This window comes from Muntiacus reevesi, chromosome 2 (assembly GCF_963930625.1).
Source record: "Muntiacus reevesi chromosome 2, mMunRee1.1, whole genome shotgun sequence".
Taxonomy (NCBI): Eukaryota; Metazoa; Chordata; class Mammalia; order Artiodactyla; family Cervidae; genus Muntiacus; species Muntiacus reevesi.
Genome location: NC_089250.1, coordinates 30,610,094 through 30,631,782, shown reverse-complemented (window position 1 = coordinate 30,631,782; position 21,689 = coordinate 30,610,094). Strand labels below are relative to the sequence as shown.

The following is a 21,689-nucleotide window of genomic DNA, read 5'->3' as shown; positions in this document are numbered from 1 at the left end:
ACACTTCCAGCAACAACAGTGGAATACATATTCTTTTCAAGTGCACGTGTAGCATTCTCCAGTGCAGACAATATAGCCAGTTCTTATAAGTAGACAGTTGACTGGGGAAAGGAGTGAGATTTCTTATCCACTCAGTCAGCCAGGTTGCCAACTGGTTCTTCTTCATCAGATTGAAAGAAAAGCGTCAGACATCTGGAAGCATTATTATTTCTGTGGAACATCATACCATACTATGCTTTCAAAATGTGTTTTTGTAAATTAGAAAATTTTTTCTAACTTTTTCAACTTTCTGTGCTAATGTACACCTTTATAACTGACTATAGTGCATGTGTTTATTGTCAAATGACAAACTGTTTAGTTATGGTACTGGTCATATTCTTTAAGCATACATGTGTTTTCATGGGCCGAATTTTTTCAAGAAAGCCAATATTCTTTACATTGTCCCTAGTGCATTTATTGTCAGGTGCATTTATTCTATGCTCATCCAAGTTTTGCCATTTTTGGTTCATACAATCTTCCTTCTCCTTTGTATCAAACTTGAGCCCACCCTCATTATGTGATTCCATTTAATTAACACTATATAAGATTCTTTTTATTTCTAATCTTCCACCTTTTTACTTTTTACTTTCAGTTTTACATTGCTTTCATCTAATTTCATCTATTTATCCATTTATTGCCCTTCTTAAAAAATCATAAAGTATGATGGCTATAAGTAGTATTTACTTTGACTTTACAGAATTTTGTAGGTTTTTTCCTATCTTACTGAGAAGTTTACAAATCTAATTTCAGACTGTGGTGGAATACAGATAGGTGACAGTGGGGTGATCTCAAGCCCCAACTATCCAGCTGCCTACGACAGCTTGACCCACTGTTCTTGGCTATTGGAAGCCCCACAAGGCCACACCATCAATGTGAGTACTGACGAGTGGGTGAAATATCGATACTTCTGAAACTGTACAACAAAAGTACTGTGTCTTGGAAGGAGACAGAGTTTTTTTCTTTTTTTCTTTTTAATAAGCAAGTGATTAGAATAGACTTTAATCCTGCCATCAAATCATCTTCTCCCTAAAATTCTCTGACTGGAGTACATACATTGGCATCTACACATTTACAGTTAATGAAGGATGAAATATATTCCATTCTTTTTCAAACACAGGAGAAACTCTCTGTAGAAGACCATTCTCCATCTGGAATAGAGATGCTTTCATGTTCTTGATATAAGTTGCCATCCCAGTCCAGGGGACTGAATATGACCCTAATTGACTCCCATTCTGGGAGAAATATTCACTCTGAAAATTTCCAAGAGAAACTTCAATAAGAAAAAGTAGAGAAGGGCAAGGAGAATGAAATAAGATATGTAAATACAAAATTATATAAATTAAAATGAAAGGATGCAGAAGGACTTCAGTCTAACTCTACATAGACAGGCTCATTTATAACTCAGAGTATTTTCTCATTTCTTCTCTTTTCTCCTGCAGCTGACATTCCATGATTTTGACATTGAAGCCCATGAAAACTGTGCCTGGGACTCGATCACTGTGAGGAATGGTGGTTCTCCTGGATCACCCATCATAGGACACTACTGTGGAATTTTAAACCCAGGGACGATCCAGTCAGGTTCCAACCAGCTGGTGGTGATTTTTAATACAGACCATTCGATACAACACGGTGGATTTTATGCTACATGGAGCTCAGAGACTTTAGGTAAAAGAAATACTGTCTGTACTTACTTTTATCATCAATGTAGTTTTAAAATTTACTAACGAATCCAACAAGTCTATATTTCTTACCTACTCTGTCAGACTCAATTCTAAATTTTTACACTACACATGTCATCTCATGTAACAGCCTTCTAAAGAAGACACACTATCAATCCACATTTTCTCCACTTGCATGGGTGGAAGCAGGATAAATGGGTTGATAATCCGCCCAAGTTGTGTAGATGATAATCAGAAGACTTGAGATTTGAGTAAAGACAGCAGAGCCCAGAAACTTTGATTTAAGTACTTCCACCATGTTGCCTCCATCAGCAAAAGCCATGGCACAGCTTGGGAATCTCAAGTAATAGAAAATATGTGCTGGAATCACAAGTAGTTTAAAGGATTTTGAGCTTGGAAGCAGGATGCAGAGTGGTGAGTTGAGGGCAGTAAAAGCCGTCATCCACGTCCTGAAGATCTCCTGGAGAAGGAAATGGCAACCCACTCCACTATTCTTGCTTGGAGAATCCCATGGACAGAGGAGCCTGGTGGGCTACAGTCTCTGGGGCCGCAAGAGTCAGACGCAACTTAGAGACTAAACCACCACCACCACATCCTGAAGAGCTTTGGCTTCTGAATTACCCCTCAGGCAGTGGGGAGCTAGTTGAAGAGTTTTGAACAGCAAAGTGATAAGATAACATTTGTGATTTAGAATGAATGCTCTGTACAGGGCAAAACATAACAGATCTGGTTTCAAAGGATTAATTGTTGTACTGGCAAACTATGAACTTCATGGAAATCCCCAGAAAATGTAAGACTTGCATTGGATACTTTTGTTAGGATCCCATCATAGCCTTGCAATATGACAGAGGACAGTTATTTCTAGAAGAGTTGGGGGTGGGGGCGGGGAGGGTGATTAGGAAGCTCTTTGTGGAAAAGAGCTTTGATTCAAACTGTCCTTCATTAACCCACTGGTTGCTGTTGGACTTGGAAGGGTGTTTGAGATGAACCCCCTAGTTTCCCAAGGGTTTAAAAAGCAAAAGATACAAAGAAAACTCTTAACTTCATTTTGTTTTAAGTTCACATATTTTTCTTTTGTTGTCTCTTAAGAACATATTTTTTTTTTCCATTTATTTTTATTAGTTGGAGGCTAATTACTTTACAATATTGTAGTGGCTTTTGCCATACATTGACATGAATCAGCCATGGATTTACATGTGTTCCCCATCCCGATCCCCCCTCCCGCCTCCCTCTCCATCCCATCCCTCTGGGTCTTCTCAGTGCACCAGCCCTGAGCACTTGTCTTATGCATTAAGAACATATTTTAATATTACAAAATAATTCTAGATTTTTCTTTCTTTTAATCCCCGTAATTTAATTTTCATTCATTGACATTTCAGTGTGAATGAACCAGGTTGTATAATGGAAAGTTTTCCCCTCCTCAAAATCATTTTCTCCTGTTTATGTTAGATTAAAATGACATGTTATGTATGTATGTTAGAGTAAAATTGCAAATGAATATAGACTTGCACTCTCATGTGTTAGTGGCAGTAAAAAACAAAGCTTGAGATTGTTGGGCCACAAATATTAATACACCAGAGCCTCAAGGGGAGTAAAAATTCTTTCTCTTGTTTGATGACAGAGTAGAAATCTGTTCTCTTTTTGACATGGATTAACGGGATCAGGTGAGTTCAGTACAGGGGTAACCAAACAGTAACAACTGAAGGTTCCTGTGACTTCACGGACCTTACACTTGCTGAGAGTCCTTGCTGTGGACCTGCTCCGAGGGTCAGAGACTCATATGTAAGAAGAGATGCACTGAAATCTCATTTACAAATGTGTCTTCTCCAGAAGCCTTGGGTTTACCAAAATTGTTATATTCTTCACAAGGTGATGACTATTTCCGTGACAATTCTTTCAGGTTGTGGTGGAGTACTTCATTCGAACAATGGTACAATCAGATCCCCTCACTGGCCTCAGAATTTTCCCGAGAACAGCAGATGTTCCTGGACAGTCATTACACACCAAAGTAAACACTTGGAGATCAGCTTTGACAACAACTTCCTCATCCCCAGTGGGGATGGACAGTGTCAGAACAGCTTTGTGAAGGTCAGTGTGCTTGTGTATTTAATTGGAGCCAAGCCGGTTTCAGGAACGTAAACGTTTAGACTAGAAATGACTCATTGCTCTCAAAGTAGGAGAAGGACAATTTCACTGCTTGGATTTCTTGAACGAAAAAGTGAGAAACCTCAACCACTGAGAGTTTAAAAAATGCTTTTTTGCATCTTATATGTTCTGTCTGTGAGAGCCTGTACACCTTTTAGTTGAAAGAACTTTGGCCTGGACTCCACCTCCCTTGCATTTACCGCCTGCATGTTCCTCTCTGAGCCAATTAAACATTTGGGCTTTAAATCACTCAACTGTAAACTGAAGAGAATAATTCCTACTTTAGTAGGAATGTTTTTAGCATTAGAGGTAATATGATACAATAACATAAATAGTACTCAGTACTTGGAATATAAAATCTACTCAATGAGTAGAAGTGGCAGCTCTGGGGAGCCTTGGAGTTGGAGCTGCTCGGTATCTTGAAGGTGATGGTACAGTCAGTCCCCTGTGTATGGATGAGTTCCATCCAAAGAGTGTGTTTATAGGTCCAGTTTGTTCATTCACTTCAGTGCAGTCACTCAGTCATGTTTGACTCCTCACAACCCCATGGACTGCAGCATGCCAGGTTTCCCTGTCCATCACCAATTCCCGGAGCTTACTCAAGCTCATGTCCATCGAGTCGGTGATGCCGTCCAGCCATCTCATCCTCTGTCGTCCCTTTTCCTCCTGCCTTCCATCTTTCCCAGCATCAGGGTCTTTTCCAGTGAGTCAGCTCTTCACATCAGGTGGCCAAAGTACTGGAGTTTCAGCTTCAGCATCAGTCCTTCCAATGAATATTCAGGACTGATTTCCTTTAGGATGGACTGGTTTGATATCCTTGCAGTCCAAGGGACTATCAAGAGTCTTCTCCAGCACCAGAGTTCAAAAGCATCAATTCTTCAATGCTCACTGGACCATAAAGGAAGTTGAGTGCCAAAGAATTTCTTCATTAGTCCAACAGTTAGCCTAGGTACCCAGCTAATACAATTGGCTATATAGTACTGTCATGTATTAGGTTTATAATACTTTTCACACAAATAATACATAAAAAACAAACACAAAAAATAAATATCTTTAAAGCAGAGACGTTACTTTGCCAAAAAAGGTCCATCTAGTCAAGGCTATGGTTTTTCCAGTTGTCATGTATTGATGTGAGAGTTGGACTGTGAAGAAAGCTGAGCACTGAAGAATTGATGCTTTTGAATTGTGATGTTGGAGAAGACTTTTGAGAGTTCCTTGGACTGCAAGGAGATCCAACTAGTCCATCCTAAAGGAGATCAGTCCTGGGTGTTCATTGGAGGACTGATGCTGAAGCTGAAACTCCAATACTTTGGCCACCTGGTGTGAAGACCTGACTCATTTGAAAAGACCCTGATGCTAGGAAAGATTGAAGGCGGGAGGAGAAGGGAACAACAGAGGATGAGATGGTTGGATGGCATCACCGACTCAATGGACATGAGTTTGGGTAAACTCTGGGAGCTGGTGATGGACAGGGAGGCCTGGCATGCTGCAGTCCATGGGATCACAAAGAGCCAGACATGACTGATTGACTGGACTGAACTGAACTGAACTGAACTTTACAGTACAGTACCTTGAAAAGTACAGTAGTACCAACTACATCACCGCTGCTTTTATGCTTGCTTCTGGACATCCTGGATTTGAAATAAAGATACTGCACTACCGTACTCTATATAGTACTGCACAGTAAAATACATGAAACCACAACCACTGTAGAGGATACAGCCACATGACAATGTATACCAGACATGTGAACTGACTGACGTGATTGGACATTGGAACACACATTTGCTTCTTTAAAAGTTCACAACTTGAAGCTTCGTGTGTAGGGGACTTACTGTCTAAACTGGTGTATAACCAAATGTATACACACATGTGTGTGAATACAAGTGACACTGGGAAATTGAGAAAGATAGGTGGACTGTATCAATTCCACCTCCTTCTTATGATATTAATGATAGTTTTATGAGATGTCAGTATTAGAGGAAACTGGGAAATGTGTACCAGAGATTCTTCTGTGTCTTACAACTGCATGTGAATCTGTAGGTACTCAATAAACATATTTAAAAAAAAAATCACTTGAGTGATAAAATATCACATGCAGTCAGGCTGAATTGTACAATCCTTAAGAAAGAAAAGTCAGAAAGTTTTTGTCAGTTTTGTAACATTTTGTAGATCTAATATTTAAGAGTTCTAGGTCATCAAGCCAATGAAATGAGATCTTGACTGACACCGCAGCAATGAATATTTAATAACTCCTTACCATTATTATCATGATAACACCTATGTTCTGGGCCAAAAGGTAGAGATGTCAGATCCATAATTAATGACTTCAGGAAGGCATAAGCCTTTGAGGATTCTTGAAGTTCCTTATTGAAGAAGTTGAGACGCTTTCATAAAAGTTTTAGCTCTGATCATTTTGCCTTTTCAGTGATGTTTGTAAAAAGAATATATGCAGATCTCTCAGTAAATCATGTTTATAATTTTACTGAATTAAAAATACACACAGTACAGAATGTGGCTAGAAAACTTCTGTATAGTGTTTCCCTGGATAGTTAAGGGCAGGGAGTGGGAGGACATAAAGGGGATGTTAGGAAAAATGTGGGTGTGCATTTCTTTCCTGATGCTTATTTTGATCTTAGATATTTGGCAGAATATCCTCACTCTTGTTCTCAGTAGTTCCAGCCCCAGGCACCTCCCATATCTCATACATGGCAAATATAATCTGACTTCAGTAAGCTGAGTAACAGCAGGATATGCAGTGTTTGAAAATCACTTGAAATGATATGACCTTGAAGAGCTGATAGTAAATCTGTGCTCTGCATTTGGTCTCCCTCACACTTCTTCCTCTAGGCCAAGTTGCTAATAGAAATGTCTGTAACAGCTTGATGTGTTATGGCTTTGTTCAAGGAACATTCCTGCAAGTGATAAGTTTAGAATGAGTAATTCAATGTGAAGGAAATGTTGAGTAGTCAAGTAAGACCAATCCAAAACCAATTCCCTTCTTGCCTTCTTGGTCTAGGTAATGCTTAGTTGGGGGTTGGGCAAGTTCAACTAGATCAGGTCAACTAGGAGAAGGCAAGAGGAAATGGCCTAGCTATACAAAAGTGAGCAGTTTCTTGGAAGAGTCAAGAATGGGCTGTGCTAAAAAAAAAAAAGAAAGCAGCAGCTTAAATGGTTCGCAAAAGAAAATACTGAAGATGTGCATGCATTTTATTTACCATTGTGTTTCGGTCTCTATACATCTGAGTGCCCGACGTGTTCCAGCCTGAGCACATTTAACCGTTGACCAGGAAAAGTCTGGGGCATTAAGTCCTGTTTCTGGCTCTGTTAGGTGTGGGCCGACACTCAGGAGTCCAGCCAGACCCTGTTAGCCACGAGCTGCGGGAACGTGGCCCCGGGGCCCATCACCACGCCCAGAAACGTCTTCACTGCCGTGTTCCAGTCTCAGGAGGCCCCGGCTCAGGGCTTCTCTGCTTCCTTCGTGAGCCGTAAGTAGTACAGAACGAGCGGGTCCTTGAGAAGGCGTGGCTGCCATGGGCAGACCTGGGGAGGTGAGGTCTGCTCCTCAGTTGGTCAGAACCCTGGGGAGGGCTTGAGTGAATCAATCACCTGATCCCGAGAGTGCACCCTTCCTTCCAATTCAGCGAGAATGGAACCGGATTCAACTGTAGATCACTAGAGAAATGACGTAGAAGGCCTGAGTGCCACTCGCGAATGTCCGAAATGGACCCTGAAATCCGCAGTGGGGCAGGAATTGAGCCGAAGTCCGTCATTAGTAGCCAGTCAGCGCGCCTGGCTCACAGCGCTTACCTGTCTGCATGGGACTCATCTGGGCTGTGAAAACACGGGCTTCACCCCTAGTTTGTCTGAATTCAGAATTTCCCTGGTCACGGACTTACATGTTTTAGTTTCTCAGCCAGATGATTCTCATGCTCAGTCAACCTTGACAGTCACCTTCTTAAGGATTTTCTCTTCCTTCTCTGATGGCCACTCCTACCAGGTAGAATAGTGAGGCGGGGAGTTTTCAAGACTGAGACACAGTGGTGCATATGATTATTGACTGAATTAAAGCCACTGTTTACAAACCACTGTTTAGGAAAAAGTTTGATGAAAGGAATTGGAGGAAATAACACAGTGAACAGGTATTCAGACATGAATAAGAGGGTGGTGTAAAGGAATTAATGAAAGGCACCCTAGACCTGATTTTAGGCCTTCACTTGGTTCATTGTATTTGTGTATGTGTGTGTCTGTTACTAACAGTTTAAAAGAATACTGATGTTTTCTATCTATGTTAGATAGGGAGTGTGTGGATTAACTAGTTAGTGATTATAGAAAAACAAATGTCATTTTATTGGCTAAAAAAAAAAGGTAGTTATCTTTATTTCTAACACCAGAGAATCACGTGAGAAATTGTTAAAGGGTTGGGATTAGTAAATTCAACCATTTTATAAAGGAGGTATTATTTTTACAGCCATATTACAATGGTAATGAGAAGAACATGTTTTTCCATAATATAATATGGTATTTAAAAACTTCAGTTTATTGATCAGGCACTGATCACGTCTCATCAGTTTTATTCCTTTAGCTACATGAATCCTCTTCAATCTTTGCTAAGTTATCTTTTAATATCTTAAAATTAAGAGATTTTCAGTGGATGTGTGGAAAAATTTCTGCTTAGCCCAAAATTCTGCATCATTTTCTAAAAAATAATGTTGTTCTAATTATGCATGTGTACTTATTTTTAAATCAGAGCTCCATTCTTTCAGTTACCATTGCTTCCATTTGGAGTGTCTCAGAGAATATCTTTAAAGCAGCGGTCCCCAACCTTTTTGGCACCAGGGACTAGTTTCATGGAAGACAATTTTTCCATGGATTGGCACAGGGGATGGTTTCGGGATGATTAAAGCACATTAAATTTATTGTGCACTTTATTTCTATTATTATTACATCAGCTCCACCTCAGATCATTAGGCAGTAGATCCCAGAGGTTGGGGACCCTGGCTCTAAAGAGCTTAGGAAAATTGAGGCTTTCTTTACTGATAAAGAGTTGTTGTCTGGGTGAACAAATGTTCTGAGAATACCTTTTTCTTCCCATGTAGGATGTGGGAGGAATTTCACTAGCCCTTCAGGTTATATTGTTTCTCCAAACTACCCAAAGCAATATGACAACAACATGAACTGCACCTACATCATAGAGGCCAGTCCTCTGTCCGTGATCCTCTTGACTTTGGTGTCTTTCCATCTGGAAGGTAAGTTCATTTTTATGTAAATTACAGTTGGTTCTAAATAAATGAACGAGCAATAAGTAGAGGCCAAGATTGTCTAAAAATCACCATTTGAAGAAAACATAAAAGATGTGAGAGTGGAGTTGATGTAAACTTCAATAAAATTCCATCTAGTATTTTAAGAACATACATATCATCCTGTATATTCCATCCAGAGGTAAAAAAATATAGTAATGCAAGAGCTTTAAGAATACAAGCATCACGTAAATGGCCTAAAGAAAGTAAGTCTGAAATCTATTACATGTTAATCATGGTTTCTAATTTATTCATTTGCATTTATTCCACACAAGTACATGTACCTACACACAGTCATACACATGTGTGCACACACATACACACACAATGAACTAACTAGCAAGAGAAACTTCACCACTGAGTCAAAATATCAATAGGTACTCCATAAATGTTGAGTGAATGAATTATTGACATTAATAAATATCTGTGATCTAGTTTCATGAACTATAACTGTGAGATACCCTTTCCTCTCCTTTTTCATCCTCTTCAGGGATTGGGAAATTGCTGACCATAGCGCCCCTTTGGACTTGCTCCTGACTGCTGGCAAAGAGCCAGTGGAGCTGAGGTTGGAGTTGGGTTCTGATGACATTTGACACAACTTGATATTTAATTGGGTGGTATCACACCACGGAGAAAAGACAGGCACCTTCAACCACTCAGTCATTTTAATATTTTTTACAAATTAACTTTTCATTTCTAAATCACAGTTAATTTGTACATTTGCCAAGCTTCATCTGTCCAACCAAAATTTGCTTCTGTTTGGGTTGGTCTCCCATGGTATGTAAAGTTAAATCTGGCAAAATGTTCTACAATATTCAGCCTCCAGAAAATTTATGTCTCATAAAAATAAAAATGACATTTCAGTACTCATATGTTGATAAATTACACAAAGCCTGTCTTACTGGATCCTTTTTCTATGACCTTGTTTTCCTATAGCTCTACATATTGTAGCTTCTGATAAGTGTTTTCTGGAAAATGCCAAGTATGCATTGATGTCTGTCACTGTAAAAATAGACTAAGAAGTAAAATAGAATCTTCCCAGCATTTCCTAGCACAAAATTCCAGTAATATAAAAAGATGTTCATGATTTATAAAGTATTCATATTAGGGGAAGATAAAGCAGTTTATATAAAAGATCCAATTTTTTAATTTAAAATAAACTGTAGGAATAAAATCTGTAAGACTATTAAGCAGTACTTTAAAAGTTGTTACTATGGTGTCATAGATTGATAGGTGATATTTATTTCCTTCTTTACACCTTTCTGTTTTCTTTTATGAGTTAAGAACTATCAAAAACTTTTTTAAAAATTGAGATATAACATGTAACATTATATTGGTTTCAGGTGTATAATGTAATGGTTTAATATATACATATATTGCAAAATGATCACCATGATAAGTCTAATTAAATTCACTACTATACATTATACCTTTTCTATTATTTTTATAATTGAGACAAAGTTATTTTAATAAGATGGGGAGAAACTTGTGGTTTGGATTATGCACTTATATGTGCGTTTGTTCTCATTAAATTCCATAAACACAAGAATGTCATAGGCAATATAATTTAGACCAAAAAAAGATGATGCTGTCAAATATGCTATATAAAATAGCCACACACAGCACTGCCAAAACCAATGGTATATATATGATTAGATGGCAACCTATATTTAGGCTGAACAGTAACTCCCTGAGTTTAGTTGACCAGATAGGGTAAAAAGCTGAGCTTACTGTGGACTATCTGACCTAGGATAGGGGGTATTTTAATATTTTAGGATGGGTTTCAATGCCAGAATGGCCACTTACTAATGACATGACTTTGTACAAACTACTTAATCTTTCTGATAATCACTGTAATTTTTGCAAAAAATATAAAATAGTACTTGTGAAAGTCAGATCGTGCCTGTAGAAACATTATCTTGTGAACCATAATTCATCAGAGTGGCCCTTTAAAAAATATATGTTATTTAAATTTATTTATTTGACTGCACTGGGTCTTAGCTGCAGCTTGCAGAATCTAGTTTCCCAACCAGGGATAGAATCTGGGCCCCCTATGTTAGGAGTTCAGGGTCTTAACCATTGGACCACCAGGGAAGTCCCAGAGTGGCCATTGTTTTGTTCTTTTTGCTGCCACCAGTCAGGATCTCCAGACACACCCTTAATGTGAGTCACCTGAGAACAGATATTTGGTTTTTCCAGATTCAGTGATTTCCTCTTTACTGATAGATTTGCTCAGAATTGCTCAGTTGAAGAGATTACTCTTTGTATAAGATCATATCCTTATGATGATGTCTTGTGACATTTCTAGTGTTACACGTACTCAGCATTTTCAAACTGCTCAGTGAGTCATTTTCTGGCTTAGATTAAATGAATCATGATGATTCCCCAAAAGGGCAACATTAATCAGATTTATTTTGTAATTAGATTCTTATCATTAATCATATCCATACCATAGTTCATTGAATACCATCAGCAAGTTAGAGATCCATTAGCTACAGTAAAAATAATCTTCCACCCCCTTCTAAATGAGCCTGAAGAAATCATGTGCAGTATATTGTGGTAAAACTGAGAGAGAATTGCTTTCAAGAAAAATCAGAGCCAGTCTATAGGAGCATTCATCTTCCTAGCTGCTAGAGGCCATAGAACCATTTCTAAAAGATTCTGTCCAAAGTATTTCTGAGTCCAAGCAGCCAGCAGAGCCTGTGTTGACTGGGTAGAGATGAACATTGTTTCTGCTTTTTTTGGTGGTCCACTGACACAAAAGTTGAATTTGTCAAGGAAAAAATGAGCTATTCCAGGCTATGAAATACTACAGGGAAACACCCTTGTCCATACACTGTGTCTACTAAACACTGACAACTGGTTAGGAAAGATTTTACCTTTCAGGCTAGTTGAGTGCTTTTTGATGCTTTTCCTACAGAGAGGTTACAAATGTTCACTGGCCTACTTTCTACTAAAATGAGTTGCTCTGAAAGCACGTTATGGTATTTTTTGTTGGTGTAGGTTTCTCTTTCTCCTTATTACTACATTTCCAATACTAGTCATTCTATGAACTACATACTTATCTTTTCTATATGATCACTACCAAACTATAAAAATTTCAGGGAAGTCAAAAGTCATAGAAGAAATTTCTATTTGAGCTCTACAAGACTTTTAAAATTACCTCAAGTCTAAAATGGTTCTTGGTTTTCTTAACAGTGTCTTCCAAAGCTGTGAAATAAAAATAGAGATTTGACAAATTCAAAATGTTACTTTGGTAAAAAAGAAAACAGCAAAAACAGACAAAATATAATGAGAAAGCATGAGAGAGAAACCTTTAATGTTTACACTTATTTTGGAATCAGGTGTCATCAAATACTCGTTTTACTTTCCCAAATATTGAACGGTCTAAAAGTATATTTTTCTGTTCTCATTATTCCCATGGCCAAACATATGCCTCCAAGGTGACAGGAGGATTATAGGCCTTTTTTCTTTTTTTAACTTTATAGAAGAAGAAAACACTTCACAGATGAGATAACCTAAGGCAAACCTTTGCCTTCTGTGCCTTAGTTTTTCTATCATTAAAATTGCATAATAACATTGATTCACCTTCGCGACAGAATGAGGGGTTTAGAATTCTTAACTAAAAAATACCATGTCTAGGCAAATTCTAAACTCAGTTTTTCTCAAATCCAGAGTATCTCTTGATAAGAACTGAATAGAGAGTAGTCCCTTGATATAGAAAATGGGGAGAACAGTGTAGAGGTTTTCTGCTTTCTGTCCTCCAGAGGTGGTCTCAAAGGTCCCACAAGTAACAGAGCTAGATTTCCATTCATTAACTGATAAGTTCTGGTTTACAAGCTATACATAATAGAAAGCCAAAAGGAAAAACAAGAGAAAATTTGGTTTCAGATTTTTTTTTCCTTTTGCCCCTTTTTCCTGCCAAGAAGCAGGATAATTGTCTTTTATCCATCTTAATTCACATTTCTCCTCCATTTAAACTAAGTTTTTTTTTTTTTTAAGTGGCATCATGCAGCTACTTACCTCTTCTTTTCTTTGCTTCCACAGTTGTTTCTCAAGAAATCCAAAAGTAGGCCCATTTCACAATTCACTACTTTAGAAAGCATTGAGCAATGGTTCTTCTGAAATAGTTCCAGTTGATGTTTTATGCAAACCGGTCAGGCTCCGGCAGAGACGGTATAGTTGTATGAGGTCCCTTGCTTGCCTAAATGACAAGACCTTGACCTTCACACTCTGCTAAGCTGATCTCTGTACCAGGACCTGCTTCTCCTTCCCAGGGGCTCATCCTCCCCTGGGAGTCCAGCCTGAAGCTACTCAGAGCTGCCCCCGATTCACATCCCTCTCTTAAGAGCTCTCTGCTATTTAACTGGGAAGACTTTAACATATCTATAATATTATACTATTTCAACAAAAGGATTTCCCACTATTTCTATTCCTCTCTTAAATCTCTGCCTCTCTATGACTCTGAAAGAAAATCGAAGTCTGCATCTAAGTTCCACAAGTTTCTATTTTTGCCGAATTACTCATCCTTGGCTTCCTTTCAGTTCTCTCCAAGTTCATGGAATCATGATGAAATCCAGAATTGAACATTGCTCTCTGTAATGAAGCCCAGAATAATGTGATAAAAATTGTATTTCAAGATATTAGATAGAGCTTTACCCATTTCAAATAATACCTGTGCTTTAAAGTTTTTCAGGAGGATGGAAAATAGACATAAAAACAAATCATGAAGGATTATTTTATACCCAAAGATTTCAATAGTAAATATTCATCAAATCACAGACTGAAGATCAAATTCAGAGTGGCTGTAGTGCCTTGTCCCATGACATGAGCTCTTGCCCATGAAAACAGTGTTAATCCATTTCAGGGAACTACTCTTCCTAACAAATTTTCACATGTCTGATTGAATGCTACCCCCTGGCCATTAACTCAACTTTGAAATACATCTTGCTCCTTGAAGAACATATTTTAAACCTTGACTAAGTTCTTTTCTCTCCCTAGAAGACAATCATCTAGTTGCATTTAACTATATTCCACTTGGGAATTTTGTGTATATTTTGATTATATATTCAATTGGTTCCCCTATGATTATGGAAAAGTGTTTAATATCATTATCTTCTTATGCCTATGGTCTTCTTATGCTTATGGTCACCGAGTGTCTTCCCATTGAAGAATCAGAGTGATATTTTGATCTACTGCAGTGAAGTGATACGCAGAGCTCTACTGACACAGATTTGTATCCAGTTAGAAGCATTTCTATTCCACTCTTCATGGTAGAAGTCCCTTATCAGTGTATAAGCTTCACTGTTACAGACAGGTTTCTCACTAGCAGCACTTTAGCATTTGGGGTGGGACCATTCTTGTGGTGGGAGCTGGGGGCCTGGGTGGCTGCCCTGAGTCTTATAGCATATTTAGCAGTATCCATCTACCCCCTCCATGCCAGTGGCACACCCCAACATGACAGCAAAAATAATGTCTTCAGATATTGCCAGATGTCAATCAGAAGGCAAAAGTGTCTCCTATTTATAATCATGGAATTAAAGGAGTCATTTTATAAGAAAGAAAATTCTGGATTGTTTCAGAGTAGGATTTACCTCTTGTGAAGGTCTGTTTCCTCATACCTGTGCTTACTTTGTAACTAGGGTGAAAGTAGCCTTCAGGAAACCAAGTTAAATAGTGACTTATCAAAATGACTGTTGATTTTAACTTGTGTGTAAATTGCATGAATCTTCCTCACATTTTTGTGTGATCGTTTACATTGCTTCCGATTATTATTTATGTTGCTTCTGGTTGTTCCCTGCCCTGAACAGCTCACTCCTCAGTAACGGGAAGCTGTGTCAATGACGGCGTGCACATCATCAGGGGTTACAACTTGTCTTCCACGCCTTTAGCGACCCTGTGTGGGGAGGACAACCTGTCCCCTCTCACCATCTCTGGTCCAGTGCTGCTGAACTTCTACTCGAACGCACACACCACGGACTTGGGATTCAAATTTTCCTATAGGATAACTTGTGAGTGACCGTAATGATGTAGTTTGGAATTTTCTTTTTTTTTCTTGAGCAGTTTCCACAGGAGATTTAATTGTGAGTCATACATGACCAACTTGAAGATTCAGAGACTTTAAGGGAAAAAGTTATTAATTAGATACATGGTCTAAAAATACTTAGGTATTTTCCTTTTTCAAATGGGGAGGCCTTTTTCATAAACTTTGACAGAACTACTCTTTGAAAATCAAATGGAAGATAGAGATTTATTTTTGATCATTTAAGTTAGAATGAACAGCCAACTTAGTTGTTTGTATGTAGCATAAACTAAGTTTTTTGACTTTCACTCTGCTGAAAGGCAGTGCTTTATAAATTTAGAAAAAAAAATGTAAGGGATGTTTTTATAGTCTTCTGGTATGAAAGAATTTTGTTTTTGTTTTTGTTTTTAGCAATATGTGAAAAGCACAAGTAAACAAAAAGATTGATGAATTCAACTATGTGATAATTTACAATTTCTCTATATCAAAGGCAAGATGAGAAGTCACAGATTGGACAAAGATCTTTGTAGCTACCAAGATCTTTTCAGTTTTTAGTAGACAGCTTGATCAATGTTTGTTTGAAAATCATAAGACGCCACTTCCCTGTTTTGAATGGCCTTTTCCTCTCCTGCAATAAACTTGGTTGGTTTGCTAACAGCAAATTTTTTCCCCCATGTCATCCCAACTCCAATAAAAACATGGGCCAGAAAAAGATCTTGCAGAATGTTTGTTTGATCTTTACTTGACGAAACCCATTGCTAAAGGTAGAAAGTCAAATCGTTTTCTTTAAAAAAAAATTATTGTTCCCATCCACAGAGGAAACTGAAAATGTTTATTTACTCATGAAGAAGGCCTTCACAATGTGTCCACATTAGCTGCCACCCAAGTTCTGACCCCATTTGTGATGTATGATTTTGTGTGGTTCTGGGGTTCTGTTGGCACAAACAGAATGGAACCATGAACATTCCTTCTCCCGGTTGTCTGCTGAGTAAGGATAAGGGGTGGTTTGTTTGATTTTTTTGCTTCAGCTAGTGTTATGGAGAGTTTCCTCCCTGCTTTATACTCTTTTAGTCTTTAATCCCTCATTTTCCTAAAACACTGTGTGAAGGGTTCATGTTATCTATTTTGAGAGTCTCATTTAAAGAGGGTTATTGATATTGAAATTTCAAATCCTGACAATGGACAAATTTAGGAGTTATTTAGGCATAGTTTTCAGAGACCACATAATTGTGTACAAGATGAAATAGAATAATGGCTACACAAATCTAACATTTAACTCATTGCAAATGTACCCAGAGGTCTCAGTACATGAATACTTATGGGCATAGAGGATAACTTTCTTTGCAAGGTAGACTCAGCTGAGACAAAATAAACAGACAGACAAGTAAATAAATAACCTTTATAATCTTAAATGGGAGCCACTATTTGGTTATCATTTCTAGTAGATGTAAATGGAACACATCCATTGACAGTATATCATCAAAGTATAGCAACCTTACTATAATTTTAGAATCACAATATATAATAAATATAAACCTTTCTTGCTGTAGTGAGAATAGGGCACTTTCCATCACTGGGTAACGCAAGTTCATCCTTCTTACATGCAAGGTCAAATAAGAAAAAATTCTATGTTTTTTTACAATGGAATTTCATTCCATTTTTACAGGTGTTGTTTTACTGCCTAGTATGAATAACTAAGGGTTGTAGCCTATTAATTGCTGGCCTCAGGGCAAGGGATAGGCCTGTTTCTTCAGTAAAACTTGTGTGAATATGGTCCTTACCAGTCTCAGGACTAGCTAGAGATACACAGGACCCAAGAGTTATGCATGTGAGCCCAAGAAGGAAACTTAACTCCATTATTCTAAAAGTGATTTCTGGAACATCACCTTATAATAGTCTATCATGGACATAGGAGACTCCAGTCTGTATTATTTAAGATGTTTAGATCATAGTCCTTCCTGGGTTCATAAGCCTTGCATTCAGCACACCTTTTCTAAACTTCCAGCCATCACTGTCATCTCTCTGAGTCTGTCACTTCAACATAGAGGAAGGACGGTTCTATTCCAACACATGGGACCTTCTCTCTCATTACCTTCATGCTGGCCATTATTTTGGACTCAGACATTCCATTCCAAGAGGTGCCTTGAAGCATTCTTCCCTGCTTCTTACTGTTTCTTCCCTTCATGGCAGTAGAAAAGCATGAATTATTTGTAAACACAATAAAGGGAGGTTTATATTGCTCTAAGACAAATGATCATCATCTCTCTTGGGGGTAACATAGTAAAGAATGTCTGACAATGATTTTCCTCTGCTTCGAATCGTAATCATTCTCTGCATATCCCCCACTTCTGTCCCAGCCTGCGGTGGTGTGTTCAATCTCTCCACTGGAGTCATCAAGAGTCCTTCGTATACCTATTCCAACTACCCTGACAACATGCACTGTCTTTACACCATCACTGTCAGGAGCGACAGAGTCATCCAGCTCAAGTACGTAAGACACATTATTACTTTCTTGAGAAAACTGTTTCAGCTCTGTTTATAGAGAAGATATTCCTTTAATGATGCAGAGTATTGATGCTCATCAGAGGTACATATGAGAATCTGGAGGAAGAGAAAGCAAGTCTGTGGTGTGGTCCTGGCAGCCTAGGACATGGCCTCCCTACCCTCCACACAAACCAGTGGTCATGCAGGGGAAAACAGGCACTCCACCAGCTCAAACAATTGTTGGAGTTTTCCAACCATTTTAAAGGAGTTTATATAATGGGGTGCAATGTTATAAGCCTATCTCAAAGGTTGTGGGGAGGACAAGAGAAAGCAGTTTTCATTTTGGAGACACATACAATACATGAAGAATTTTAATGACCACTTGCACCATTCTCTTAGTTCTTCATACAATCAGATGAGGTATATATTATTAATCTCACTGTACTGAAGAGAAAACTGAAGCTCAGGAGTATCACATAACTTTCCCAAAGTGATATGCTATTAAATGAAAAGTCAAAAAAATCCTTATCAGATTTCCTCCCCAAATCATGTCCTTTATCCTTCCATATGCTCTCTCTCAAAAGGTAAATTTTCTAACTACTTAAGAAACTCATTTTATTCCTGTTTCAGAATATTTCTAAACTGGTCCTCGACAAGGTATCTTATATCATCAGTGAATTCTCCCCTGATCCTGCCTACTTCCAACAAGACTGATTAAGGGAAACTAACCTGCAGTTCTCCAAGTGATAAAGTTCACAATTGTTGTCATCCAAGATGATATATTTCTAATTCCTGTATTTCAGTGATATATAGCATGTGGTAGAAAACTCTGAAAGTTGCTGTAGTTTATGGCAATATATAATTTTTTTATAGATGCTTAATGGGCTAGGACTCCTCCTACCTCCGTTCTCCCTATGTGACTATGATCACATTCTCTCCCCCAAGTCATAAACTCTCTGCAGTTTACCTCCAGAGACTCACATATCAAATGGGTCCTTGGACTGTAAGACAGGTGTCATCAGGTTTGATTCCTATAACAGACGGGGAGGGGCTACAGGCTGAACACTGCAGCTCCTACCTGAGACTGTTTAAGGACACCATGCCCCAGAGCCAAAAAAACTTTTAAGTCCTCAGAACAAAAGCATAAACAACAACTGCTAGATGGACAGGAGCAAGAGGTCTGTGAAGGGATCGCCTGCTCAGAATGGAAGCCTAAGGGATAGTTCTTGTCATTTGCCATCACGGCACAATATTTGATTCTCACACGTGTAGGATTATAGCATATGCTATAATATATATATATAGGCCCCGGGGCTCCCCATAGTCAAAGGTCAGGTCAGTATGTTTGGAAAACGGTTTATTATATTCTTTCTAAGAAACTGCATTCTATGAAACAGATACGATTCTAGGTACCGCAGAAGTTGTAGACTGTAGTAAAACACAGATTTTTCAAGGCTCTCAAAATAGGCCAGCTTCATGAGGTTTTCAGGATTAACGGGTTTTTTCAGATAGTTTCTGTGCTGTCATGGGAAAATGATGCAAACCTGAAAAAGCTTTGAATCCCTCCTGGAAATTCAGGTTTTTATCTTTCTTCATGGATGCATGTGTGGAAAGTAAATGTATTGTCTATAGAAAATAAGAATGAAAGTAGTATTTTCGGAAGTTATCTAGCAATTGTTTTGCCCTCTTCTATTACAGGAACATTAAATGTTGCACATGGTTAAAGAAAATTAAGAAACTTTTCATCTTGATCTTTACCATCAATTTGAAAACATTCAGCCAACCAAAACATATTGTATCATTTTAACATATTGTATTTTTTTCTTAATCCTCTCTAATCATGAGATATTTAAAAAACTATTACATGTTATATGCTGTTTATTACAGAGGCTTTGCCAACAAAGGTCCATCTAATCAAGGCTATAGTTTTTCCTGTAGTCATGTATGGATGTGAGAGTTGGACTAGGAAGAAAGCTGAGCGCCGAAGAATTGATGCTTTTGAGCTGTGGTGTTGGAGAAGACTCTTGACAGTCCCTTGGACTGCAAGGAAATCCAACCAGTCCATCCTAGATGAAGTCAGTCCTGAATATTCATTGGAAGGACTGATGCTGAAGCTGAAACTCCAATACTTTGGCCACCTGATGCAAAGAACTGACTCATTTGAAAAGACCCTGATGCTGGGAAAGATTGAAGGTGGGAGGAGAAGGGGATGACAGAGGATGAGATGATTGGATGGTATCACCAACTCAGTGGACATGAATTTGAGTAAACTCCTGGGGTTGGTGATTGACAGGGAGGCCTGGCGTGCTGCAGTCCACGGGGTCGCAAAGAGTCAGACACAACTGAATAACTGAACTGAACAGAGGCTAGCAAAAAGAAAAAATAAAAAAAAACAAAAAACTCACCAGAAAACAAAAACACCTGAGACAGAAGTAGAACCTACCAAAATGATGACAGGATATCAAATAACTTAAACAGATTTTTTTTTAAAAGCTATAATAAACCCATCATAATTCTTAAGAAAATCTAGGAGAATATATACATGAATAGTTGGTTCATTTTTCTGTACACCAGAAACTAACACAACTTTGTAAATCAACTATACTTCAATAAAAAAGAAAAGAAATACTATGTTAGGCAATAAAAAGAAAAGTCCGGTATGTATCTGTCAGGATAGGTCATAAGTGGTAACAAACAACCCCAAAGCACAGCGGCTTAACTCAGCAAGTTTCTTTCTCACTTGTATGAGTGTGTCCAGAGTGGTCTGGCAAGGAATCACCTCCTAACATGGTTATTTAGCCACCCAGGTTGATGGAAACCCATTTTACATTTGCTTCCATGATCATCACTGCAGTGGAAGACAGTGTGCAAATTGAGTAGTAGTTCTTAAAACTTCTTCCAAAAGGAATATGCATGACAACTGTTCATATTTCTGGGGCCAAAGTATCTCTTAGGGCCATGTCAGACCTCTAGGGTCTGTCACAAAAAGACAATCCTAATAAATGTCAGGAAGGTCCAGAGCTGGGATGAGTGGTAACCTGCCCATGATGACTACAGTGATCAGAAGTGTGAATTACTGCTTACCTCAGTAAAATGAGATGCAAGAGAATTTAATTCATTCTTTCGTACCATTGGTTTCTTATATTTTTTTTTTCTGAGGAATAACGTATTTCATATTCCTGGCTTTCAAAATCACAGAAATAATAATCTTTTGCTGGATCTTTTCTTTTTCTTTTCTTTTTTTTTTTTAGCATCTTCTTTATGCCAGGTACCCTTGTTTGGTTTTAGTTACATATAGCTTCATTTAACCTTGGAATAAAGTCCATTTTAAAAGAAACAGTGTAAGAATGAAAATGAAGCTCTACTTCTAAAACCAGCATTTCTTCCACTCTGGTATATTAGCATCCTTCCCATAAATAAAGAATAGGATAATAGTACCTTTTGATGTCACAAAAGTAACAAGGGAGCAGAGTAAATACCATATTTTTAATGAGACTGGGAAACTAAAGTGTTGCTCAAATGATAAATGAGTATCAGTTCAGCTTGTCAAAGCTTAATGTCAAAGAGACTTAATATGTCCTTGACCATAAAACCCTGGAAGTCCAGAGCTGTGTCTTACTCATCTGTATATTCCAAAAGCTTATCATCAGTTCAGTTCAGTCACTCAGTTGTGTCCAACTATTTGCGATCCCATGGACTGCAGCTTGCCAGACCTCCCTGTCCATCGCCAACTCCAGGAGTTTACTCAGACTCATGTCCATTGAGTCAGTGATACCATCCAACCATCTCAACCTCTGTTGTCCCCTTCTCCCGCCTTCAGTCTTTACCAGCATCAGGGTCTTTTCAAATAAGTCAGTTCTTCGCATCAGGCGGCCAAAGCATTGGAATTTCCGCTTCAGCATTAGTCCTTCCAGTGAATACTCAGGACTGATTTCCTTTAGGATGGACTAGTTGGATCTCCTTGCAGTCCAAGGGACTGTCAAGAGTCTTCTCCAACACCACAGTTCAAAAGCATCAATA

The 21,689-nt window shown here is 38.3% G+C and overlaps 1 protein-coding gene and 1 long non-coding RNA gene across 2 annotated transcripts in view; one reads left to right on the top strand and one right to left on the bottom strand.

The window, feature by feature from the left end:
* CUBN (cubilin) overlaps positions 1-21,689 on the top strand; it is a 257,101-nt gene that overhangs the window by 186,973 nt on the left and 48,439 nt on the right. The window contains exons 52-58 of the mRNA XM_065921175.1: positions 790-911; positions 1,479-1,704; positions 3,619-3,806; positions 7,195-7,351; positions 8,963-9,112; positions 14,974-15,174; positions 17,543-17,672. Of these exons, the coding sequence (XP_065777247.1) occupies positions 790-911; positions 1,479-1,704; positions 3,619-3,806; positions 7,195-7,351; positions 8,963-9,112; positions 14,974-15,174; positions 17,543-17,672 (1,174 nt within the window). The remainder of the gene's footprint in view (positions 1-789; positions 912-1,478; positions 1,705-3,618; positions 3,807-7,194; positions 7,352-8,962; positions 9,113-14,973; positions 15,175-17,542; positions 17,673-21,689) is intronic.
* LOC136159223 (uncharacterized) lies at positions 9,018-13,616 on the bottom strand. Its single transcript, XR_010661430.1, has 3 exons — positions 13,187-13,616; positions 12,327-12,373; positions 9,018-9,105 (listed from the first exon to the last, which is right to left on the bottom strand). It is a non-coding gene; the product is annotated as an uncharacterized lncRNA (long non-coding RNA).